This window comes from Chroicocephalus ridibundus, chromosome 2 (assembly GCF_963924245.1).
Source record: "Chroicocephalus ridibundus chromosome 2, bChrRid1.1, whole genome shotgun sequence".
Classification (NCBI taxonomy): Eukaryota; Metazoa; Chordata; class Aves; order Charadriiformes; family Laridae; genus Chroicocephalus; species Chroicocephalus ridibundus.
In genome coordinates, this window is record NC_086285.1 from 21,242,749 (window position 1) to 21,269,754 (window position 27,006).

General features: G+C 40.2%; 1 protein-coding gene across 2 annotated transcripts in view; it reads left to right on the forward strand.

The window, feature by feature from the left end:
• The window catches only part of NEBL (nebulette), a 271,880-nt gene that overhangs the window by 115,620 nt on the left and 129,254 nt on the right, over window positions 1-27,006 (forward strand). For both annotated transcript variants that reach the window (XM_063324686.1, XM_063324687.1), the window contains exon 4: window positions 13,823-13,930. In XM_063324686.1, the coding sequence (XP_063180756.1) occupies window positions 13,823-13,930 (108 nt within the window). The remainder of the gene's footprint in view (window positions 1-13,822; window positions 13,931-27,006) is intronic.

Here is a 27,006-nt window from a genome sequence, read left to right on the forward strand (position 1 = left end):
ACGGCTCCAGGATTTTTTGAGGATCCCAAGAATGTGTGCGTGCAGCCAGGCAAATATCCCAAACCCTCTTAAGTTTATCCTTGCAGTTCCCTTCTCTCTTCTTCTCTCCCTCAGGTAACTCCATCTCACTCTCTTTCTGCTTTCCCCCTCCCCTCTCCCATCCCAGCTCTGCGCTGCCGGCTCTCAGGCACACGGGTGGCAGACCTTGCTCCACCGAGCTGCCTCTGAGGCTGCAGGTGAAGTCCTGACCCTGACCACTGCTTTGGTCCACCATCTCTGCAGCCACCAGCGCTGCCGGGGTGGGACGAGGAGCTTTTATTGCAAGCAGAATCTGACAGGGTGGAGCTGCCAGGGGTCCTCCAGGAGCTTCTCCCCACCCCTTGGGCTGTTACTAGTGCGTAGCAAACAAGGAAAAAAATGCCTTGAAGAACAGGGCGTTTTGGACGCAGTAGCCTGTGGCTTGCCATCTGATGCCTTGTTGATTTGAGGGCCAACTCTGAACTAAAGCTGTTGTCAGAGGTGTGACAGTGTGAGTTGGGACTGACATGATCATAGACTGAGGATACAATAGTGCACACACCGTGCACAGTTTGCTCCGAGTGGCAGGAGTTAGACTAAGCTAACCAAAAATATTTTTTCTCTGGTACAAACTGCATCTACGCTCTGCTCCCCGTGCCAGTGCCGTATGCTGATATGAGCTGCACCATGTGCACGGTGACAGACGAGCTGTTCGAATGTGTGCTTCTCACACATTTCAGAAGTCTGGTATAGGCAGTGCCTGTGTCAGTATTGATACATCTTTGAGACAAGCAGCGTTAACACACCATATTGACACGGGTCTGGGTCAGGGAATGGAGTGTAACTCCTCACTTAGCCGCTGCCAGTCCTTCTCTGCCTCCTCTCCTTCCTTCCTCTGCCTTTGTAGCTGATTTTCTGGACCCTGCTGGTTTATAGACCCCAAATACCTTGAACGATACTGACGTGAACCCCTGGGTGCTGTGGGTCAGTGAGTGTAGGTGTCTGTCTGAACACCCTGGTTGAATTCTGGCAGAGAGAACAGCTGCCACTATGTCGGCTCTCAGCAAACGCCCAGCTTACTGCAGTAGCTAGTGGCTCTAGTCTAGCACGCTGTGCTAGGAGCTGCACGAATTGAACACAAAACCCCCAGTATCTGCCTAAAAAGAGCTTATACTCCATTTGTAAGAGCCAGGAGAAGGGTGTAAACAGATGAGGAAATATAAGAAATAATAAGCTTGGTATTCAGCGGTGTAACAGATAGCTGTCTGGAATGCTGTGTGTACAATACACCTGTACCTACACATTTCTTACGATTCCTTTCCTGTGCTGTGGTCCGACAGTGGTTGTGGCAACACTGAACTTTCTTCTCAGAGCCCTCTGTCTTGTGCTGGGCATACGTTGCCTTTATTCCTTTGCTCACCATCCTCTTACATTATGTACCTGTTTCCAGCATATTCTGAAAGTGTCAGAAGCCGCAATCATCCTTCATTTGGCAGGATTTGAGCTTCACTAGAGCTCTACCAACGATTGCCTCACTGCTAACATGGTTTCCCCAGTCGGCTGCAGAACGGTCCCCTTCAAACACTGACTCTAGTTGAAGCTGGGTTTCTAGAGGTCCATGTTCCTGCTGGTTACAGTATATGTCGGACACAGTCCCATTACAGCCCGCACAAACCAGTTGAGCAGCAGGAGGTCTTTTGGCAAAAAGACATCAGAATGGCCTGCCTTCAAAACTTCCCATCCTTTGGAAAATGGAAAATACTCCATCATATCTTTCCAGCAGGTAGGACTAACAATGTGCGTTTAAACTTTGTGATAGGAAGATAACATAAAAACAATGTCTTGGTGGAAATACTGCCCACAAAGCGCCCGCCCAGAATTACTCCTATTTGGTCTGTTTAAGCAACAAGTCATAATGATTCAAATGTGCTTTACAGAGGCAGTTGCCTGGAGTGACAAGGATGTTGCTTTTTGGGGCTTTCCCATTGTGAAGAGACTGTATTTGCCTTCAGACTTCTCTGTATTATATTAAAACTAATTTTGCAATACTTACCATTTTTCAAAATATGTAAATGTGCCTTGAAGTTGACAGTAGACCCGACAATCAGACTTACTGCTGTGAGTGACTGCATTGCCCTGCAGCTGAAAATATTAAAAATTATGAAGGAAAAGGACAATCATTGTTTGTAATCTAGGAAGTTCATATCTAATCTCTGTCATTCAAATAAGCATGTTGGAAAGCACGTTGTGCAATTGCCAGAAGTCGTGCCTTGTTCTCTTACGCCAGTGCATGAGGGTCCTGGGGGCTTTGGATAAAATTCTCTGCAATTAATGAACGTTTCAGTGCATTTAAATGGATCTTTTTTTCAGCCTACTTGATTTGTGCAGGCTGGCTGTGTTACTCGCGGAAGCTGTACCTTCTATGGAATATACCTCCCTGCAGAGGTGAATTCAACAGCGCAGACCAAAATCCCTGTTGCATCTTACCTGTAGGATATGATGTTTCCTGAGGTATTGAAAAGGGGATGGCATGCTGGCTGAAAGGAGGCTGAGCCTTCTCCCTTCCAGATAAACAAATCTCTAAAAAATATGCAAACGATTTCATATCTAAGAAAATCAGCATCTTTCAGAGTATTTTTAACATTATGTGCCAGTCCTCCTGTTTCCTTGCATACGAATGGCAGACACAGTTTGTATCGTTACTGTAAGACTATCCCTGCCACTACTCTCCCTCCCCTAAAATAAAAAGATTAGGTTGTCTTGGGAGGGGTAAGTTCCTGATTATTAGAGGTGCAAAAGAAAAAACAACCAAACCAGGATTGAAAGTTATGACAAAGTTATTTTCATCAGTCTAGTTTGTTTCACAAGTAGAAGGCTTTACAGTAATGAAAAACCTCATCTGTAGATTTTTTCAAAACCTAAAAGCAATCGAAAGGTGGGATATATACAGATTTAGGAATGTCATTCCTGTCTTTTGTAAGAGTCAATGACCTCTTTCCTAGTTTTCTCTGGTCACTAAAGGAAAAAAAAACCAATAACCAAAAACCCAAGCCTGTGGCCTTCAGTGCTTGGAACTAAAAAATAGTTAGTTTTATTATACATTTCTAAGGAAGTTTTGAAAAAGCATTTAAATAACAAAAAGATCCTTCTTTAAATTCCCACCTTCTCTCCACTAACTGCCATTTAACAAAGGCAGCAGTTTTTACAGCTGGGGTGATTTGTAACCGTTCTCATCTTTCTTGTCCCTCCCTCTCTCCCCTCCTACTCATTGTTATTAGCTAACATCTCTGATAAGAAATGCAACATACCGTAAGGCCCCTATCTGCTCCTTCAGGAGGCCTGGTTCTTCCTTTTCTGAAACAGTGGTTGTGTTTGGTTGTTTTTTTTTTTTTTTTTTTAAAGTTTTCAGTTAATTTCTGGAATAATTTCTCTAATTTGTGGACCCTTCTTTTTCTTTCTGCTTTTTTCTGTGCGTAAGCAGGCCCTGCTGCTACACCCCACTTTTTGCTCTGATCCTTGCCCAGCCAACTGTCACTTTTTAGCCTGCAGGGAACCTTCTGGTACTAACATTCCTGCCTTGTTTTTATTAGAAGGGCATCTCTCACAACATATCCCTCGCTGTTTGAAGCAGAAGTCATGTGTATTCAGTAGGAATGAATAATGGATATATTTAAAGGGTACCTTGCCCTTCTCGTTCCTTTGCACATCATAAATAACCACTCTTTTAGTTTGGATTTACATATTGCTCTACAGGCACAGTTTGAAAAAAAAATCTGGTGATTCAGCTCTCAATTTAAAAAAACACTGTGCTGTATGCAGTTGATAGTTTCTGTGTCTGAAAACTGATCCCACACGAAGCTCAGTGCTGGCATCCATGTGCAGCTCTGGAATTCTGAAGATTAGGAAACTGGTCATGAATTTATTTTGAAGCACCTCACAAAAATACAGCGTGACAGGAGACGTATAGACAACATGAGTTGTCTGTAGAGTTAATTTCACCTGGCTTTAGATGTCTTTTTAAGATACCTAAAGATATTTTAGGTGTTTTAAAGATGTATTTTTACATTTTAAGGTATTTTTATGATGTTTTAAATATCTTCTTCAGGATGAGCTGAGTTGTTCTCTGAAAATGCCCGTTTCTCTCCACTCACTGTGAAAGCAAGTTGGTTGATGAGGTTGTGTGTAGGTGTCTGTGTTAGAGACATCTGCTTTTTGTCCAATGAGCCCACTGTTCCTGGACACTTATCACCATTTGAGGAGTTCTCTGGGGTAACGGCTGTATTAAAAGATAAACTGAACTTGGAATTTTCCTGTTAACTGTAACAAGCTTTAGCTGAGGATCCCAAAGAAGATCCTAAAATTGAAGGCCAGCCTTGAAGGATGATTTAATTATCTGATCTAAGTTTAAAGATATTAAAGTAGAGAGTCCGAGCAGCAAATGTTTTTGATGGGGGTGGGATGAGGGGACTGGATGTATTTTTATTGCCCATTTTTCTTAGATAACTGACAAATGGAATGGACTAATTTCCCTGTTACCATCAACACTGTGGAACTACTTCCAAGTTATCATATTCTCACTGTAGTGCTTTCCCTTGAGCATGTGGCTAAGGTTTTTTGATATGTGTCCCTTGTGTGTTGTAGCTTCCATAGTCTAGGACAACTTATGTCTCTCTCCCTGTGAGTTGCGGCAGGACTGTGGTCCAATTCCTGGTGAGCATGGGGAAGTGTGGGCTTGAGCCAGGGAGTCAGGGGCGATGAGCCTGTATTCTCTTTGCGAATGAGCTAGATTACCTCTGTAAGCATTTTCTAGGTGTCGAGGCACAGAATTTGGAGGTATTGGAAACTGTATACTCAGATCATTCAAGCGTCAGAGTGGATGAAGAAAAGACAGTCAGAACCAGGTTACAAAACTGATTTTACTGGTGGCCTTTGGCATCTTCTGATCTCAGTTCATGCGGCTGTAATTTTGGAATTGTATGACTTTCCTGTTTCTAACAGTTTCACTCTGCTTGTTGTTATCATGATATTTGAGAGGCTGACGATGTAAATATTAGATTTGCATCTACAGGAGGATGCTTACATACTGAAGGGCACGGGAGAGGGACTGCCTATTTTGTCCATTTAGCTGTAAGCAGATTCTGAAATCCTTAAAATTTTTCTGCCCTCCAAGTTATCTTTCACCCACTCAGTAATGAAGATAAAACCCTAAAAAGAGATAGAGGAACGGACTGCACGAGACATCTTATAACTAATATGGCAAAGGGGGCACAGAGTGTCTACAGCAGGTATGGATTTTGCAGTCAGGGCTGCACTGCAGGGTTCCACTTGGTAGATAAGTTTCCAAGAAATAACCAATAAATGACAGAATAAACAGTTGTAAGGAGCTTCCATAAGGGCACATAAAAGCAAATGATCCATTAACTCCATAGAATGGGAGATGGCATGTCCTTATCAAGGAAGTAGATAAGAGAAGCTGTAGGATAATGAGACATGAGGATAGTTTACTATGTTAGTGGTATATAACATGGCAGCTATGTGGCATCTGAGTGACAGACATGAGACACCCTGAGTTTGCTAAGCTGTTAGCAGAGGCCAGAAGCTATAATTGCCACCACGTCTCATCATTTTCTGTAATGCCTGCATGCCTGCACATCTGCGTTGCTCAAATCTAGATTTTTTTTTTTTTTTTTTTTTTTTTTCCCCCCCAGATCTCTTTCCTGTGCACTTTGTTCTGGGCTGTGTTCTGGTTGCTCTCAGTTGGACTAATTTCAGGCTCTTTCTTCTGCTAGAGCAGCTAATGTTCCCTGATTTGTTGGCTGTTGTTCATGGAAGTTTTACAGACTTCCCCCCCCCCCCCGCATGTCATTTGCTGGCTTCTGCTGCCTGTTAGTGTTTGTTTTGGTTACCTTTTGCATTATATGACTACAACTTGCACCCTTGGTCTGTATTACAGTTTTCTAAGTTCAATCTTCTTTACATCCCTTCTGGGGTCGATCTTCTTCACATCCCATGCTATATTTTTCAGTTTAGTTTTTGGCTTGGCTCTTTGAAATTTTCTGCTCTCTTTGGACCAATATGGTCCTTGTGTTGTATGAACGATTTGTTAGGTGGTGTTTTGGTGGTGGTTTTTTTTGGGGGGGGGGGGAGGAGAAGTCTTTTTTTGTGTTTTTATTTCTCCCCAGAACTGTTATTGTGGCTGCCTGTCTTTTCTGTGGATGTGCATTTTTGGGTTATAACTTCCTGGTACACAGTGGGCAGATGCCTCTGAGCTCTGCTAGTACCATGAGCCAGCTAAAGGCTGCACGGCCGTGCTTGGCGTGGCACTGAGCCCAGGCTGACATATCCTGCCTCTCAGCAGGACTCTTACTAGCTCAGTCTTGCTCAGCCAGCAGTTACGCATTTTCTGTCCACCTCGGAGAGTAGGCAGAGCAAGCTCACACGTGCTTGTGATTTACTGCGTACTTCCTTCAGAGTACACAGCTCAGGAGTTCATCATTTTCCTGGTGGATGCCTGAGCATTCTCCTTTCTGATGGAGAGAACAGCAAGACAGTGACTGTATGTTTAGTTCGGAACCTGGAATTAAAACCATATTCCAGGATTTATCAAATCTATGCATGAGGCATTTAAATGTTGGGTTTTGTTTTACTTTTTTTTTCTTTTTCATTCCCCCCGCCCTGTACTCCCTTTATGTCTGATAATTATCCTTCTCTTTGGAGGAGTTTGCTGTTAACTAGTTTCATTTTTGAGGATATTATTAAAATTTGTGGTAATTTATCAGGTTGCATTTAGATTAGATCTATATATATCAGTCTTTAATTTTCTGCCTGGAGATGAGATATGGTAAAGGCAAATCTATTTCTATTGTGGCAGAGTAAGAAATCCTTCATGTCCTCAGACTTCTGTTCCTTGGAGATACAGAATATACCAAGTGATAGGTAGTAGACAGAAGATCTGACTTATTTCTCTGAAATGAGATGAGGTTGCAACTTCCTTTCTCTTCGGCTGCAGTTCTGCACGGAATTTGTTTACTGCTTCTAAAATGTTGATGTAAAGTTTCTTTCACAAATTAAATGGATGATAATTGCTGGTGGAAGTGGGGGCAAACCAACTTGATCTGCCACTGGCTCGTTCTTTATGTAGCCTTCTCTGTCTGTGTGGACTTTGGAGAACATTAGTGCTATATTTTGATAGAAAAGGGTATGACTGACCTCTGCTTTGCCCAATAGCAAAACAGGGTGCAAGGCACTTGAGCAGCATATTTAGTGGTATAAAACTAATTTATTGAGCAGAAGCACCTAGGTAGTTTCAGTAGCAGTAACTTGTGATGGAGTGGAGCCTCGGTGACTTGTTTGGACGTAAGCCTGTTGGATTGCCCTCTATTCGTAATTTTACTTGGATCCCAGCTACTGTTCACATGCTGTTGTGTTACATCCAAACGGAGGACTCCATCTTTTTCTTATTCTGAAGCTGTTGATCTTTCACTGCCTCCAATTTCCTGTCCCTGCACGTCCCGGGGTCTGGAACGCTTTTGCCTGTGATTTTTCTGTGAATCACTCTCACCATCCTCAGTATAAAGAGACCACATTATAGAGACATTATCTCCAGAGTTACTATTTATGCATTTTGATTTGCACCCATCCAACATTTTAACTCTTCTGACGTGGATTCCAAGATTTTTGTTTGTTAGAAGTAGTTTCCTGGCAAAACTGTGAAGGTCCTCGGGGAACTGCAGTGCAGAGATTTGCAGATGGTCGGAGACTTGCTCAGACATACTCTACAGGGTAGCACAGACAGACTTGCCCAATGTTTGAATGGTGTGTGTAGAAAGACAGTATATTTAGTGTTAGTTATGGCACTTGAACATTTTAACCCAGTATGTTTGCAAATGTTTTTTGTAGTGTTGGAGTGCTGGCCTTTTCAGATTTGAAACATCTTTAAATGAGAAGCTTTCTACTCTCAGAAGTTTCAACTATCACAAATGCTTCAGAGCCATGAGTTGTGAAAATGGCTTTTTTACTGTATTAAAAGGAAAAATTTCTAAAATATGACTGTGTGCATTCTAAAGACTGTTTTGAAAAAATTACAAAATGCAGTGTTGGGGAATTTTTGTTTTGTTTTATTTTGCTCCCTACAGGTTTTTGTTTTTTTTTTTTTTGCTTTTAATGCAGATTCCTTTAGCTGACTGAGAACAGTAAAACTAAGGGGGTGAAATCTTTAAACTTGTAGTCCTTGTTCCATCAACACTCATTCATCAGTGACCTTTTAGGAGTTCATAGCTCCTTGACTTCCCTAATGAATGGCCAACCTATAGCTTCTGGTTCATATAAAAACCATGAGGACAGTTTAGTCTGCCCTGGGGACTGTTCCCAACTCCTGTGTTCCAGATGACTCTTCGGATTTACTGTGGACAGTAACTTAATTGAGTGACAGTGAGAGGACTATGTCTTACTGCCATTGGGAGAAGCAATGCTGGGGCAGACTGGGTACCAACTGTTGTTGGGTCTTAGATGGCACTTAAACGTACCTCTAGTATGAGCAGGAGATGAATGGGGTTTAAAGCTATGGGCAGTGTTAGAAGACAGGCTGTGCCGTGAAGACTGAAACTTAGCTTTGTCAGGTAGGATAACGTAGGAATCCTTCATAAGAGGGATTAGTCAACTAAGAGGAAGTCTTATTGTGTTTAGTTTGGAATTGTTCTTTATGTTTGATTTGCCTGTAAACATTTTTTTAGTCATGTTCATAAAAAAATTTACAGAGTAAATTTTTTCTCCGTCTTGCCATTAAGTTTGTAAGAAGCAAGATAAATCAAGGCAAAATCAACAGACTCTATGGAAGAAGCAGATCCAAACAAAAGCATCTTTGCCAAGATGCACCTGAAGGACCTGTACTGTGGGAGATGATTTCTTGCCAGTCTGTGAAAACCAGTGTATTAGCAGATGGTGACCTTTGGGAGAGAGTTGTGTGTGCCGGGCACAGAAGGAGCAGATGGCCCTGGGCAAACCTCAGAAACAACGTACTGAAACAAATTCATAAATATTCAGGGTGTGGTAAAGACTGTAGGTCTGTGAACATCCCTCTCGGGGCAAACATGGTGTGAGGGGTCCTGTCCTCTTGTTCTACCCTGCTTACTCCTTCCTTGCTGCATGATGATGCCACAGTCTGTGGGGCCGTGCAGTGTCTGAGAGTAAGGAAAGGGTATATTTTGGAAGCAGATTGTTGGCATATTTACCTGGTCTGTACAGGGAAGTGGAGAAGGGACTGTACATGAAACCAGCTTTGATATTGCCTTAGCTTTTGGGGATTTAATATTCACTTTTTAGTGGCTGAGTAACTTTTTGCGGTAGAGACGGAAAGAAGAGTGTTTCTGAGGGTGGCATTATTCACAGCTCTCCAGTGATGATAATGGCATGAGGATCCACCATGTTGAATTCTTGCTCTGATTTCTTTTTGTTTGGTGTTTTTTGGATTCCAATGTTTATTCAACTGATACATGCTTCTGTTACTGCAAATGAGTCTGGACTAAGGGTAGGTGCCAAAAAACCAAGAGAATAATCAGTCTTTTAGGCTCCATTTATATTTTCAGCGTATTTTTCTCAGGAAAAATTAATCATGTTTTGCTAATAGGTGGCTTTGCTGCCAAGTACCAAGTATACCTGCAAAAAAAACGAGAAGCATTTTCTCCAGCATAAGATTATATATACGGAGTAAGATGGACGCTCTCTCCTTGGCTGCTTCATGCTGACCTAGTGAATGGTGAATGGTCTTACACAATCCTGTCTTTGAGCCTCTCAAAGATATCTTGCTGATGTCATGAATCTGAGAAGTTTGATTTGTTAAATATCTGTTGGATCACTTAATCCTTTCACTATGGGTCTGTGCAGAATTACTTCTCGAGAAGTATTTTCACTTAAAACTTTTTCATTTATGGTGATTTATTACTGTTTTATTTCTAATGTTTATGCCACACGTTGTTTCTCAAAGGATCAATTTTTCAGGGCACTCAGTGCTGAGGGTGCTCTGCATTTGTGAGACTGCACTGAATTTTGGAGCCAAGAGGGAGGCATTATGAACCACTGGCTGGGATTTTGGTGATGAGTTGCTAAAAAGCATCTTTGTAGGAAATTGCCTCATTTATGATTCAGTCATTAGGGGTTACAGAAGTTTCCATTTCAAAACTAAATTTCAAGGGTTCCAGTTTGGCGTGGGTTGACCTTGGCTGGCTGCCAGGTGCCCACCAAGCCACTCCCTCTCCTCAGCAGGACAGAGGGAGAAAATATGACGAAAAAACCCTCGTAGGTCAAGTTTAATGGAAAAAAAGCAAAGGCCATGCACGGAAGCAAAGCCAAAAAAAAAGAAGAGTTATTCTCTGCTTCCCATCAGCAGGCGATGTCCAGCCACTTACTGGGAAGTAGGGCCTCAGTACATTTAGTGGTTGCTTCAGAAGACAAATGCCTCCTCAGCTTTTGTTGCCGAGTGTGGTGTTTTATGATATGGAATATCCCTTTGGTCAGTTTGGCTCAGCTGTCCTGGCTGTATCCTCTCACCCACCCCGAGTCTACTGGCCTTTGGGTGGGGTTGGCAAGATATCCTTGATGCTGTGCAAGCACTGCTTAACAATGGCCCAAGACACTGTTGTAGCTATAAATACAAAGCATAGCGCGCTCTCGGCTGCTATGAGGAAAGTTAACTCCATCCCAGCCACAGCCGGTATGCAGTTAAGTCATTCAGTGTAGTGATATTCACAGCTCCTATACAGAATATTCTCTTCTGTTGGTTTAAAGCCATTAAATTACATTTTAGTCCCTGGTTTTGGAGTAAGAAAAATTTTTCTGGGTAAGAAAAGCTTGACTTTTAAAATTATTTAAAATTGGAGGGCAGTCAGCAGTTGTTTTCTCCCATCTTCATTCAGATGCATTCTTGATAGTGAATAGGATTTTTTTGGATCCAAATTCTGAATGACTGATGGTATCTTTATTATTTGACATTTCCTGGAAACTACGGGGTTTTGTTCTTTTGCACTTACAATAACTAGTGGTTTTAGCGGGACACATTTCACTGAGCTGTGGCCTTCATGAAACATTACATTTATTTGTGATTTTTATAACTTAAAGCTACGTTTTGAAGTTAGATAGCAAAATCCAATAATGCATATATTAAGTCTGCTAATATTTTATATAATTTATTTATTTATAATTTCAGAGTAGTTACTCTAAAGGATATAGTTAACCTTACTCCTCTGAAGTGATTTATTTATAGAGAGTAGGAGCCCTTTTTATCTGACTGAAGGATTAAAATAATGTGAAGTTAAAACTATCTAGTTTCCTCCCTCTCTTCTTCTTCTGTTCTTTTGTAAGATGAATAAAGGTCATTTGAAGTTAACGGCTGGTACATTTGGAACTAATAACAGGAAATGCTCATTCTAACAATAGGTAATATTTCTTATAGGCAGGGCTGAGCCCATTTCCCATTATAAGATGTGTTCACTTGCTCATAATTCTGGTAAACTTTAAGCAGTAAGGCCGAACGTTTCCATGTCAGCTGTCTGCCTCAGGCCAAATTTGGAATTTTTATGCAAAATACTCAGCTGTTTCCAAGGCTGAGAGTAGGACAAACTTTTATTCTCTTAGTTGAAATTCTTGACACTTTTTTTTTTTTTTTGAACAGCTCTGTTGTCTTAGTATTTAGGGCTGAGGAGTTGAAGCTTTCTGAGATAGAAGAAAGGCTTTTGTGTTAGGCATGTGTCCTTGGCCATGGAAGTCTGTCCAAATTTGGTGAAGTTTTGTATGTTCACATATGTTCACATACACTCGTAAGACCTCTTTCTTAGCACCAGACAGTCCCAGAATATTATGCCCAGCCAGTATGATCAAGGAAGCCTCTGTGAGTCAATGGGAAGGTGTAGAGCCATTTGGTAGAAGTAAAGGCAGGTAATAGGCAACGGAAAAAGCATATTTGAGAAAGGGATTTGAAGTGCCTTGGGTAAAGTGACTTAGCAAAAAGCCATGGAGAAGTGGAGTAGACTAGTTTAGAAGCTCAGAGGGAGATGGAGTTATTCCTGATAACGGTGGTCAAATGGAAAGAAAAGGCTTGAACCCGGGGGAGATGAATAGAAGGGCATGGGCCACCAGTCCATGCTTTCCTCAAAAGCCTGAGAGGAAGCACTGTTTCCTTAGTGTGAGGGTGGCATGAAAAGAATATACTTGTGTGAAATCTAGAGTCATTTGTGTGTGAATTTCAGCCAGCTCTACAGGTGGAACACAGGAAAAACGATTGTTGCTGTGGTCATTTAATACTACAGTGTCTCAAGGATTTGTAAGATGGACCTATGCGCATGACCTGTATACAATGATAACTATATACACACTAAAGCTTCATTTAAAGAAAATGCAAAGGGCATGAACATGCACATTGAGGATTAGGATGGGCAGGACAAACTGTATTCGATAGCCTTGTGAAAGTTTCCTTTTGTGATCTAGGGTGGTTTTTTTCCTGTGTATCACCATGATAACATCAAGTGCTTGCTGATGAAATAAGCCTAAGCCAGCCTTGAACTAAAAGTTTGGTACATAAGCTGGATGTTTTCTGGATATCAGTTGTGTGAAGGAGAATACTGCTTTTTGTACTACTGCTCTCCCATGTGTTGCAAAATCTGGATGTGTGTAGTGAATAAAGCAGGGGACGTAGGAAGTAAAAGGAAGTTGTTATGGGTAAGGTAGCTGAATCCATCCGTGGAGACATGGGTCCCACCTCTGTCTTTGCCACAGAGTTCTGTCTCTTGTTCAGCAGTGATTTAAGATTTTTGCAGATTTCATCTTGTTTCTTTATGTTGAAATTGAGATTCCCAATGACTGGTTTGCAGAAGTACTGAGTATTTGCATAAGTAACCGAAGTCCATAATTTGAACATATTCAAGTGTTAGGAATCTGACAGTGAACAGCCTGAGACCCCTCTACATTTTTGGAAATTAAACTTTTTTTCACCTCAGTTTGCAGGTTGCCCTAGAAGTACGAATAATACCATTCCTACTTTCCAGGGTGCACTATGAAAATTGATTAATGACTGTGATGAGAGCTATAAAAACCCCTCCTGAGGAAAATAATATCCCTACCTTGATGGTAGGATTTGAATAGTCTGGTCCGAAAAAGGATACAACCACATATGGAACCATCTCTGCTGTGTATAGAATAAAGCAGGGGGCCTGTCAAAGGGTAATATATGAGGACCTGATTAAAGACAATATCCTAATGCATATGTGCAAGAGGGACAAATTAAGCTTGTATAGGCAGCCATTCCCTAACTTATGAATGTTTGACTTTGCAATCTTCTAAATACTCTTTTCATGCAGCACTTTTTTTACCTGTAATTTATGTTTCAACTGGGGAGGAGAAGGGTAGACTCATCATGAAGTGAAGCTGGAATGTGAAGATGTGTATTTGAAGACTCCAGATATAGCTATTTTTTTGTGTGAAAATAAGTGCTTGATGGTGTGCTGGTGTCCGTAGTTCTGTGGTTACCACTATGAGAATGAAATGACCATGGAGAGTGAGTGATCTTCTCTCCACAGTGGCAGTACATGTGGAAGTGAGTCCACAGCATCCCCAGAGGAGGCAGTTACTGGGGTCCTGGGGAATTTTGCCCAGTTGCTGCCTATCTGTGTTTGTGGATGAAGGAAGGCTTCTCCTTTAAGGGCTGAAAACCTTTCACAAATGCTTTATTTACGGTAAAAAAAGAATTGCTACATTGCTAGAGGCAAGTTGTGGAAAATGAAAACAACCCTGTTCTTCTGTATTTTCTATTCTGTAGGTAAAATACAAAAGAGACTTTGAAGAAAGCAAAGGAAGAGGGTTCAGTATTGTGACCGATACGCCCGAGTTACAAAGACTGAAAAGGACTCAGGAACAAATCAGTAATGTATGTGACTGCCACCTAAAGTGGTTGTAGATGGAGAAATAGTGTGTCTAAGAAAAGGCGTGTTTGTTGGTGTTTCTGATGAAGTCTGTGAGAGTGAAGAATCTGGTTTTGGTGACCGATTTGTGTATGTCAGACTTTGAAGTGTGTGTACCACGGACTTGTACAGCACATTGGCAATGTGTGTTCACCTCTCCAGCTTTCAGCAAGTGTGCTCAAAGTACTTTTTATACTAAAATGATTTAACACTTTTTGCTTTTTTAATAGATATGCCAGCAAGTAAGATTACTTTTGTAACTTTTTATTTACATGTAAACTATAAAAATTTTATAAGCTATAAAGTTTTGTCTTTTTTTTAGCAGGGGCTGACAAAATTAGCATAACTGGCAAGATGGAGTTTTCTAGAAGCAGATAAAATTTTGATACCGTCTTTTAAAGGAAAATATATGTGACACAATGTTCTGCAAGACGAGAAAGGAATGGCAAATAACAAACCCATGTGTTTCATTAGCTTAGAGTTTGAATGGAGAACTCTTTCAGGAGTGGGATTTTTAAAAATGGGACTTTTCCTGACTTATGTTTTCACTAGGGAAGTTAGTTATTTATATTTTATTCCCTTGTAGCCTGCTTAACTCACTGCATGATGGAGTATTGGGTGATATGTAAAAGTTACGATATGTATGTTATGCAAGTTATGATAAGTGTGAAATAGAGAAGAACTAGAGGGAGCTAGAAATGATACAGAATCAACACCATTAGCTTGACCTCACTTCCCTCCTGATTGTCCTTCTGCTGTGAGAACTTGTCTTCATAGATTATTTTGTGATTTTTTTTTTTTTTTTAATCATTCCTTGTAGTAATAAAATAACAGCACAGCATCGGAGGCCCCCAGTGTAAGTACGATCAGAAGAAAACGGTGAACTTCATTTACTTGAAAGAAAAAGCTTTTTTCAGGTTGGGATGTTATTGAAAAAAGAGTTACTGAAAAATACTAGTTTACCACAGCAATGGAGACGTACCATTCTTGCTGAAGCATTCACTAGTTAAGATTTTGATGTCTAGGGCTGGTCTTTGAGGTGAAAAATTTGGGCTCATTTCCTGGACCCTTGGCCAGTGAGGAGGACAGTTAATTTAAGAACCGTGCAATTGCTCGTGTGGGTAGATAAGATGAGAACAAAAGCTCATATCTTACGTTAATGCTGGGGCTAACTGAAATGCCTGATTTGTGAGAGAGAAAGATGTATTCTTCAGAGTGGCAAAAAGCATGGCTATTAAGGCCTCCATTTGGGATCTGGGAAACTTCAGTGAGTCCCTGGTTTTAATCAGCTGTATTTTTTATTCAGACCAGGAACTTAAATTAGGTCCTCTCATGACCTACATAGCTTCCTCGAGCAAGAGTGATTCTTTTGTGTGGGGTAGTTCTGGAACGCATCAAGGAGATGAAACGAGCAATGCTCTGATGAATACTTAATCCTTTGCATGGGCCTGCTCTGTTAGGAGAAGTCGAGAGGAGTACCCTACAGCAGGCCTACGGTACTCAGTTTTGGGCAGTGGCATGCCGAGAAATTTAATTAGATCTCCCAAGCCCAGTACCCTCAACATCAGAATATAGAGTAGTATGACACAGTTCACTTGCATACTCTTTCTCTCTCTCTTGTTCAAAGCATATTGGGTTTTCTGTTGTGGGAAAGGGGGGAAATAAAAACAAACGAGTAGTTTTGTGAAATGGGAAGTTTTCTTCCCATCTCTATTTTTGAATGGGGCAAGGGGGTTTCTCTTCTAGCAGAAGACCTTGTTGCACAATTTATGATACCATCTGGCTCCTGAACCAAAGGTATCTACCTGACTTTTCAGACCCTGAAATATATTTTTAAATGTGAAAAGTGGTTTTCTTTTCTATTTTTTTTTCCATTTTTTTTTTCTTGGTAGTTGGATGTACCACTCCTGTCTCTTCATTCCTAACCACCCAGTCTCAACAATATAGATTTGTTCCATCCAGTCTTAACAATGCAGAGTTGTTCCATTCAGCCCTAACAATGCAGAGTTGTTTTCTTTTCCTGATTTATGTAGCTGACAGAGAGTCCAAGTCATGGACTCTATTAGAAATAATTATTATTGAAGGGTAAAATGGAATTTTAAAATGTGCATGATAAAAAAATTTGGATTTCATTTACACTTACACTAAAATAATAATTTGATTTATAGCATTATATCTTAGGAAAATAATTCTGCATAGGCCACAATTTGAATCTAATTAGAAAACTCCTGTATTATAGAAATGCATTCCACATAGAGTAGTCTCTGTATTTATCAGATAAACAGTATACATCATGGACTAAGGATCTAATTAAGGTTTCAAGACATTGAAAGGTAAGAACTTCAATAATTCTAAAATAATTTTACTTGTAATATATAGCGAAATGGAAGAATACTAATATATATATTTAATTTTCAGTTTTGTTTTGATTTCACCTTGAAGTATTAGAAACCTCTCAAAGAGCCTGTTTGAAACAAAACTGTAACAACTTCATGGAAGGGGTAAGTGAGCACAATTAAGTGTGTAGCTATTCTTGATGAAGGTAAGCAACAAACGTACTTATAGCAGATGTTATTTAGCAGAAGTCTTTGTAAAATATTGTCATTTTGTCCTGGTTTGAAGTTTTGCAGCATACATTAATATTAGAACAGCGCTCTGACTTTTTAAAGAATCTCTTATGCTGTCAATATAACCCTTGTGAGGAAAAAAAACATCGGGGGGAGTGGGAGGAGAGTGGGTTGATGGAAGGAGTTGGATTTTGGTTGCTATTTTGCCACCAGCAATCCTGCCTCTGAAGACTTAGGCCAGACTCGTGCAGTTTATTTTGTGGCCCGATGGACCTATCAGGACCAGAATGGAGTTTCTTAGAAAAGAATGACATTTACCCCAGTGTCTCGCAGTTTTTTTAGCATTAAAAGGCCAATTCTGCAGGTGTACAACATGCTCATTAGAAGGAAGTCTCTCCAGGACATTTAGGTTCAGCTGCCCCAAACTACAACTGTTATAGCTTCTTGGCACTGAGATAGCTTGGAAGGCGTAACCCACACGTAGGAGCGTGCTAGTCTAGATTGATGTAGTGAAGGCTGCATAAACTAAGCGGCTTTTTTTACCGATGAGCTTGCAGGACTTTTAGCACCCTTTGCATGTCTGAGGAGGCATTTTAAAATTAAAATAAATTTTACGTGTTAATATGTGTGAAAATGTTTACAAGTGTTATAAAAACCATAGAAGTTTATAAGTATTATAAATGTTTATTAGTATTTTTTTCAGTTATTCCAAATATAAAATTTCCATCACTTGTTCTGCAGATGTCACTGTTTCTTGGCATTGAATGTGTAGTTAATACACACAAAATTTATGCTGTTCAGACAGAGAAACATGTTAATTTTGTTAACAGACGTTGCAGTGGATTTTGTCCATCTTGAACCTTGAGAGGATATTCAATATGAATGCAAATATTCTCAAAACAACAAAAAAACCCATATATTTTTATAGGTGATTTTGCAAATAAGTTAAATGTAAACTGATTTTACAAGGAAAAAGTTAAGGTGGCAAAAGGAACAGAATAATTATAGAAGATGGTGAAAGTCTTTTTATTGATCTATCATGACACATGGCTAAATGAAGAAGTGAGAACTCAATCTAATAATATTTCCTTTGGGGAAATGGAACACTTTCAGCAGTTTGCAGCAATGAGCTGCAGCTTACTGCCACTGCACTTTTATGTCTAGATATATGGCTTGAAGCATGTTTTATCCTATGTGAAATAAGTTGTTCTTTCTTAAATCTGTTCCTGGTAAATGTCTGCAAACTATAAAGCAAAACAGGTGTCCATACAAATTGATGGAGTGAGAAGCTTTCATTAAGATAAAGGCCAGTGCTTGGATAGTAGAGGTTGCTGGCTCGGTTGTACGGCTGGAAGGGTGCATGGAAGCTTTCACAGTGGTTGCCCTCATTACATTGAGAGCTGGTGTAAGCATTTCTCACTTCCACATTCATGCTGTTATGAACTGAAGTCATGTGGGAGCAAGAAGCAGTGCGCATCTGTGCCCTTCTTCCCCTTTGAGAGCAGGCAAAATGGAGTTGTGCACTTCATTTATATGCATGTGGCTCATTTTCCAGGAGGTTTGGATTGTATATGAAATGAAAACTATACCTTAAGGTAAAAAGGGAAAATAGGAAAACAGATTAAATTTGGTTTACACAGCACGTTTCCAAGGTATCCTATTTTGGTGGAGACCTTGAGTTAGGAAGAACAGTAGAGTTAGTAAAGAGAAGGTCACTGAATCACCCCGGAGGGATGGGGGGTGTCTCCCCCATATACCGGGAGTTGAAATCCTCACTGAAGTTAGTGAAGACTTTATAGGATGCAGAGAGAGAACATGAAATCCAGCGGATTTTGGGAAAGCCACAAATAAAGCCAACTGGTGTTTGTTTTTTGTTTTTTGTTTTTTTTTTTTTTTTTTAAAAAGTCTTGATTCCAAGAAGTAAATTAACAAATCTTTCCTTATTTGTGTGAAAAAGTGTTTTAAATATTCATTGAATTATTATGTAAAATTACACTTTCTTTAGATACAATTTTTGATTACATATAACAGAATTTTCTTATAAATGAAAACCTTGTAACATTCTCAAAAGCAGTGTATGTTGAGTTGAATAAGGTTACGTATTCATTGTCTTTAATGAAATATAGTCTATGCTTGTTTGTTTTTGTTTTTTTTTTTTTTTTTTAATTATGAAGGGCCACCTTCTATCTCCAGTTAAATTTACACAGCTTCAGGGGAAGCAGGATTTCCCTCATAATTTGAATTGGCTTAACACTTGTTTTCTGGAGAAAGACACAAATGATAAGGAAATTGGGTACTACCTCAGATGTGATATATATCTTCATGTAGCAACCAAAGGAGGAAACAATGACATTGCTACTGTACTTGTGCACATCTGAAATTAGAAACTGTCCCCAGCAGACATTGAGCCATGGCTCTGTGTTTGGAAGCTATTGGCACAGTTGTTCAACCTGTTTACTTGCTCAAACATAAAATGGTCTCTTAAACTGCCAAAACAGATTGTAGAGAAAATTGGCAGGAGACGTTAACAGCGAGGCCCAGAGCTCCACTTGTAGGATTCACAGCGTAAAGCCTGCAGGTACTCGTCTCCAAGGGGTTTTTCCCTCCATTGAATTCAAGTGAAGGAGAAGAATAGCATGAAAGGGAACAAGAAAAATTGACAGCAGCATCAATGTCTACATTTCACAAAACCAACCATGGCACATCAACGAAAAGACTGCGTAAGCATGTTAAATTGCATACAAAACGAGCTTATATTGTTCTGAGCAACACTGGGATTTTCATTGCTTCTGAAGTGATTCGCACTTTTTCTGGCTGTCTTTATATTCCTAAATGTGATTTTTTTTTTTTTGTTTCATTTGGAAAATATGCATTTAATCATATATGTCAACCGTGTCTACTAACACAGACAGAATAGCACTTGCTGACCAGTGTATGATGTGCTGCTTGCCCATAGCAGGCATGGAAGGCTCGGTGCACCATGGTACCGATTGCTGGTTCCTCTGAGCATTTAGCATGAACTGCAACTCCAAGAGCTATTCATTATTTGGTGTACTGGAGGCTTAGTTCCACACAGCTGCATTTCAAATATGCCGCATGTAACTCATGTGATTAAGCATCTACCAGTTATGTCCAACAGCGTTTTTTTCTGGCTGGAAGCTGGGAGGTTGAATATGTTATTCCAGTTGCTAATACAAGTGTATGTCTGCAAGAAGGTGCAGTCCCTACTGTGCTCCTGTACAGTGAACATACATGCATAGAGTCATGTCCAACCTTCTCCCTTTTCTGGATTTATCTTCTAATCTTGCTTTGTATAGATACATACCAATGGAAATTCTGAGAAGCCCCAGGTCATTTGGCTTTCTGATGTTTCTGTGTTGAAGTTTTTTGAGTTCCCATTTTGAGTAAGCAGAAATAATTCTGCCTTTAAGTGCAGAGTCCTAGTAATTGCTTCAAAAATGACTTAGCAGAAGAATCATGTTAATTTTCAATGACTTTGAATATTTTTTGCAGATTTTTTTTATAGTTTTCATATTCTTTATAGCTTTCAGAAATTTGTAAAATGACTGAAGACATGGTTAAGAATTGGCGAGTCTAAGGAAATTTAACTAATATTTTAGATAGAACTTGTGCTGAGTGAGCAACTCGAAACCTTTGAGAATGCATTTGAAACCTCAATGTGTATTCTACTTAAAAGAAAATCTTTCTTTAATGATCATCATCAAAGTATTATGCAAAGTTAGAAAAAGACAGGGTTAAATTAGCCCCTATGTGCATGAATTCTTTACCTACACTTTCAGTAAAAAGTCTTATGTTATTTATTGGCGTGCTGCTTTGTCCACTTCTTCCTCCTTTGATCCCTAGCTAGAACAATAGTCACCTAGCATTCATCTTTTAATATTTGCTTTAATTTACTGTTTATTTACTGTACTGTATGATATTCCACACACCATAAAATATTGTAAAAACAACCTGTAACTTCTTTTTGGAGTTTCCCTCAAAGCTTCTTTCTCACTTCTTTAACTGTATTGAATGAAATTGTTTTCAGAGTTGTCTAAGAAATGGGGAGGTATTGGCATCCCCTTTTGTACAGTCCTTATTTACATGAAGAACCAGAGCACAGAGATTAAAGTATTCATGCTAATCCAGTAAGTGGCACCTAGAGTAAACCATTATCTTCTATGTCGGCCTTCCATTAGAGACAGAGGGAGGCACAACCTTTGCGAGGGAATTTTACAACTGTTTGTTGGGGAGGAAAAGATGAGTGAGAATCCAGAGCAGTGTGTTTGTGATTCATCAGAGGTGGTGCTGACTTCTTTTTCTGTCCCCATAAATTTTTCAGATTGTCTTTGTTGGTCTCCCTTTCTTAATCCTTGTGACATACGTGACAATAACTCCCAACATGTGGGAAGCAACAGTATTTTTAGACCCCAAAATGCCAAGCTGAAGGATACTTTTTGGACTGTCAGATACCTATTACAATTATTATGTATGAATCTGTCAGTATAGGTGGAATTGAATAATTTAGTTGACTTTACTGCAAAAGATCTACTGAGCAGGGGGACTTTCAATTTGCAGCAATGTATAACTCAGTCACATTAGCTCATATTCCGTGGGTGCAGTAAAACAGGTATCCCTAACATGATGACGTTCTTCACCTACTAAAGATCAGCTTCCTGGTCCAGAGCAGGAAAAGCATTAGAGCGTATCAGTGACATTGTCATAAGACTACTTCTTTTGTGACACAGGTGGAAAGATGCATGACTCTTCACCAGAAAGAATTTTACCGTTGAGAAGCTGGAAAACAAACCCCTGCCCAAGGGAGGCAACTGCATTTGGAAAAACTGTAAGCGTTAAAAGCAGGGATTTATAATGGGTCTTAGTGAGTTGTTTAACCTGTTATATCCCATACTGCCCGTAATAGCATTAGATGTATAAATTCAGATAGGCATTTGGGTAAATCCCTTGAAACACTGACCCCAAATCTATACTGAAGTTCTGGTAAGTTACTAATGTGTGAGAGAAACACCACATCAGCAAATTGTATAAAATGGAAGTGCTTGTCTGTCAGACACAAGTCTATTTGGGCTTGCATGGCATGTAACCTTGAGATAATTTCTGCTTGGGGAAGGTTCCCTTTCAGCAGCCCCACAGGGAGGATGGATAAGTGACCTCAAAAGAACCCTCACAAATGTGAAGCTGAAACTGTCCTCAGATATGTAGAGGGAAATATTTTAAGTTAAGTGGATCTCTGGTAGTCAAAGCAAGCAGACGTGACGCCTACATAGCTGCCTCTTTAAATGGTCTTATTCCATCTGGCTTCATTCTATAGGCTTGGTTAGACAAAAAACTGTTTTCTCTCCTTTTTTAGCAAATACGATATCATATATATATATATTATTGTGGTTTATTTTATTCTAGAAGAAAATGTTGTGACTATTGCTTATTTTTTTCTATATCATTGTGTTCATATGAAATCAGTTCATTACAGAAGTTATAGAGGCTTTATGGTGTTAAAATACATCTCAGAGTTTCAAAAAGTTTTCAGTGAAGTTCCACAGGGAATAGTATAGTCTTTCTGATTCTGATTCAGCTAAATAAATTTGACAGGAAGACTGTAACCTTGCTCACTATATCGACAAAATAAAATGAGTTGTGTGGTGGAAGTAAAACAAGCCGTCCAGAAAAATCCCCAAAGGTATGGATTTCCTGCACTGTGTAAGTGGGTCATCTCATGCATGAGAAATGAATGCTAATTGTAAACTGGTTGCAAAACTGTAGACTTGAACTTGAATTGAATCAAATGATATCGTAAATATTTTGATAGAGATGTCCTGTCGTGCTTCTCTTTAGAAAACAGCAACAAAGCTGAGCTGAGAGGAATAATTAAAAAATGTATTTGTGATATGTTAGAACAGTGTCATTCAACTCCAAAGTCAAAGGCATTGTATTCATTTATGTCACTGGCACTGGTAAATTTTAAGTTGAATGTGGATTTGGTAAACCTGTATTTGGGTTAATTGCTTTACACAAGATGCACTTTAATTCAGTAAAGAATGCTCTATTTCTTGATGATCAAAATGTTCAATCCAGTCTAGAAAAGTACCTCTTGGGCTTTTTCTGGTTAAAATAATGATAAAATAGAAGTATCTAGTTAGGAGATACAAAATAAAGAGATAGAAATTTCTGTCTTACTTGTTTCATCTTCTGTTTGTGATATAACATCCATATCGCAAGGCAAGGCTTATATGAAACGCATCAGTAGTTTAAGAAACTTCGAATATGTGACATAACATTTCTTGGACTTCATTTTTAATCCACAGTAATTACCATATCTTGTCAACAGACGCATGTGTTACAGATACAGAAGTAAACCTCTAGGTCAATATGTACTGATTTAAAACTCTGAATATCCTAATTGGAGGCTAAAACAGCTATGTAAATGTGAGTAATAAATTGACAGTTATGGTTATGCTATTTTCACATTTTGCTGCAGTATTGACTTCATTGCACAGGCCTCTTCGTACCGTAGTTTATGGAATGAAAAATTCCAAGCAGTAATAAAGACAATTATAAAAAGTGTTTTGTGGCAACTGTGTAAGCACTAGTCTGTCATCTGACTAAAGGGCTTGGGTCTCTAAGCACTAGTGACTGCAAGACTTAATCGACTTGGAAGGTTTCTGATATTTAAAAACATGGCTTTTTCTGTTGTGGTACTAAGCAACTAAATCATGACAAAAACCCGACAACTTCTTTTTCCTGTGTCACTTGAAAATATTTAAGCAATATCAAAATAACTTGTTATTTTTAATGAGTACATACTTTTGAAGGCAGTGTTTTTTATATATAGTAAAAAGAGAATGAAAATAAAAACTCTTCATTGTAGCTCAACTTGGGAGCTAATTAAGATGAAACTTTTAGAATGAGAAAAAATTAATTAGCCAAAAACTTGAGAACCAAGAGCTAGCACCTCCAGAGATCTTTGAGTAGTTAAATGCTTGCAAGGAAAAGATAATTTCTATTTTGCTTGTTTTCCTATGTTGTCCATTACCCTCTTATCATTTCACCTTTCATTCTGTCTTATCTGATGCTTTTGTACTGTGCGTCAGTTGCTAGGGCAGCATCTTAGGCAGTAAACCTGCTGCTGAAGAACAAGATGCTCTGCTTCTTCTAAAGCTAATACCATCTTTAATCTTGATCCCTGGAGATTTGAATGTCTCACCCCTGTGATGCTCACAGACTTCGTTGACCTTGACAGCAGGAGTATCTGGTCCTCTGTGTCACTCAGTTATTTTTTTTTTGCATGTTAACACATATGTCTGTGATTTCCTTAGCCTGTCAGTAGATAAATTAGTTGTGACAAAGCCAGCACTGTAGTACGTGTAGTGATTAAACTTTTTAACCATCCTAACACAAGAGGGGAAGTAGCAAAAGTTTGATGTTTCTGCTTCTGTCTACAAAGATCTTGGAGGATAAGGGTTTACTTTTCCAAAAAGCAGATTAGAGTGACACAAGTATTGCTTTCTAACCCTTTCTGCTCTTGGTAGAGCAACCACAATATTTTAAAGGAAACCTGAAGTGTTTTGTTTTTTTTTTTCCCCCCAGATCTGCCTTCTGTTAATTTCTTTCTCTCCTGTCTTTTCTCAGTTGGTAAGTTAGTGATCCTGTTTAGTCCTTCAGAAAGATGAGGTATAAAGGGGCAGGTACTGAATATTTCATTAAGCAAGACACAGGCACCGAAGAGAGGAATTCTGAACCTCAGTCTTTGTAGTGACTAAATACTGGGCTTTGGGAAACTCTAGTCTGACGAAAATGTCATTTGAGAGGTGATTGTTTTAAACGTCAAGGCTGTTTGTTTTCAGCCTTTCTGAGATTCATTCTTGGTGCGCCCCTGCTATATGTCAGCCTCCCCCTTTCTTCACTGGGGAATGATGTTGTAAAGTGAATCCCTACCCAGTTTGACCAGTACAGCCCTTTTTCAGCCTTTAGAAGAGAAATATACTCCAGACTAGCTCTTTCCAGTTCCCAGAATTATAGAATAGTTAGAATTGGAAGGGACCTTAAAAATCCTCACACAAATCCCTATGCTTATTGTTTCAGGCCGAGGCAGGTAAGCTCCTCTTTAGTCAAGTACATTGAAGTAGATATTCAGCTCAAAACCATAGCATCATAGAATGGTTAGTGTTGGAAGGGACCATAAACGTCATCTAGTTCCAACTCCCCTGCCATGGGCAGGGACACCTCCCACTAGACCCAGCTGCTCAAAGCCCCATCCAGCCTGGCCTTGAACACTTCCAGGGATGGGGCATCCACAACTTCTCTGGGCAGCCTATTCCAGTGTCTCACCACTCTTACAGTAAAGAATTTCTTCCTCATACCTAACCTAAATCTCCCCCTCTTTCAGGTTAAAACTGTTACACTTTGTCCTATGGCTATACTCCGTGGTAAAAGAGTCCCTCTCCACCTTTTCTGTAGGCCCTCTTTAAGTACTAGACGGCTGTTACAAGGTCTCCCCAGAGCCTTCTCTTCTCCAGGCTGAACAACCCTTCTCTCAGCCTGTCCTCATAGCAGAGGTGCCGCTGCCCTCTGGTCGTCTTCGTGGCCCTCCTCTGGAATCGTTCCAACAAGTCCATGTCCTTCTTATGTTGGGGGCTCCAGAGCTGGTCACAGTACTCTGGGTGGGCTCTCACCAGAGCGGAGTAGAGGGGCAGAATCACCTCCCTCAACCTGCTGGCCACGCTTCTGTTGATGCAGCCCAGGATGTGGTTGGCCTTCTGGGCTGCGAGTGCACATTGCCAGCTCACGTCCAGCTTTTCATCCACCAGTATCCCCAAGTCCTTCTTCTCAGGGCTGCTCTCAATCCATTCTCCGCCCAACCTGTATTTGTGCTTGGCATTGCCCTGACCCAGGTGCAGGACCTTGCTCTTGGCCTGGTTGGACTTCGTGGGGTTTTCACAGGCCCACGTCTCAGGCCTGTCAAGGTCACTCTGGATGGCATCCCTTCCCTCCAGCGTGTTGACCGCACCACACAGCTTGGAGTCGTCAGGAAACTTGCTGATAATAGTGAGTGGGTAAACAACTGCGGAGGATAGGGTGGCTGGTGCGGGTTTTGTCACAGCAGAAGTGATCTTTGGGGGAAAAGGGGAGGATTGGCTTATAGGGAAGCTGTGGCAAGATCCAGGGTCTGCATCAGGGCAAGGTCTGGGTGTCTTCAGGCTGTGCCTCAGCGTACCAATATTGAGCAGGGATTCTACTCCCTCCTGTTCTCAGCTAGTGGAACAAAGGCAATTTGTCACCTTTTATCTTGAATGATACTGGCTACTATTTTATTTCAAAGTTGTAGCTGCTTAATAGTGCTGCTCCCTCAGGCACCACTGATGGGAAATAAAGGATTCAGAGGACCTGGGAAGGTGTCTCCACCTCTCATGTTTTCTTGCCTGCTCAGCAGGGAGACCTGCTCTGGTGTGGGCTGGGCTGCCCTTGGCTGCAGTGTTGTGAGCACATGGGAAATAGCCAAAGGTTTTCTTTGCCTGTGCTAGGAGAGCTGTAGATACGACCAGGGCAAGGGCAGCAGGCGTGGAATGAGGTCACTTGTTTGGCATTGCCTTTTGTTTAGCATTCCTTTCTGTGCAGGGTGTGTTTCTGGCTCAGATAATAGCTGGCATGCTGTCTTGAATTGAGAAGTTCAGTTAGCAGTCAGGTTCCTTTTCAACAGAGATGATCTGGATGAGAGGCTCAAAAGAGCTTGGCGGTGATAGAATTATCTATGAATGTAATGGCAAAAAGTCATAGAAGGCTCTGACGGTATCAAGGGATTGGAGATTAAATAATCAGCCTATATTGAAAATGGGTAGAAAAGGTTCTGAGAAGACACGAATGAGGACTGGGCTTTCAGTATGAAAAAAAAAGATTAAGCAGAGTAAGTCTATAAAGTCACAGGTAGTATAGAGCTGGAAAAGTGAATGTGATTTTCCACTGTTTCTTATAAAGCAAGAACTACGATTGGGAAGTGTAGCTGTCAGGCATCATACTTAGAAGAAAAATAAATATGTGGCATATAATCAAACTGTGAAACTCATTAATATAGGAGACAGTGAAATCTAGAAATACAAAATTCATTAAAGGAAGGATTAGACGAACTTGTAAAAATTAAATCCATCAGGAAATATTAACTGTTGTGACCCAAATCCAGTGGCAGGGTCAGGAAGGCTCTGGTATGCTGATAGCAGGAAACTGGAAGGATCTTAGCAAGGGGAAGACTGTTTCTTAGGTACCTTCTCTAAGCACGCATTACTGAGCAGTGACAGAGCCATGACGGTGTTGTCCATGAGACCATCAGTGAGCTTAGTGCCTTCTGCCATTTCTAGCCCCAGCTGTGACCAGCCCATTGCTTCCTTAGTTATACATAGCTGGGTTGAATTTACAGACTTAGAGTTAAAACGGATTATTAATTATGCACCTGACCCTAGACCCTC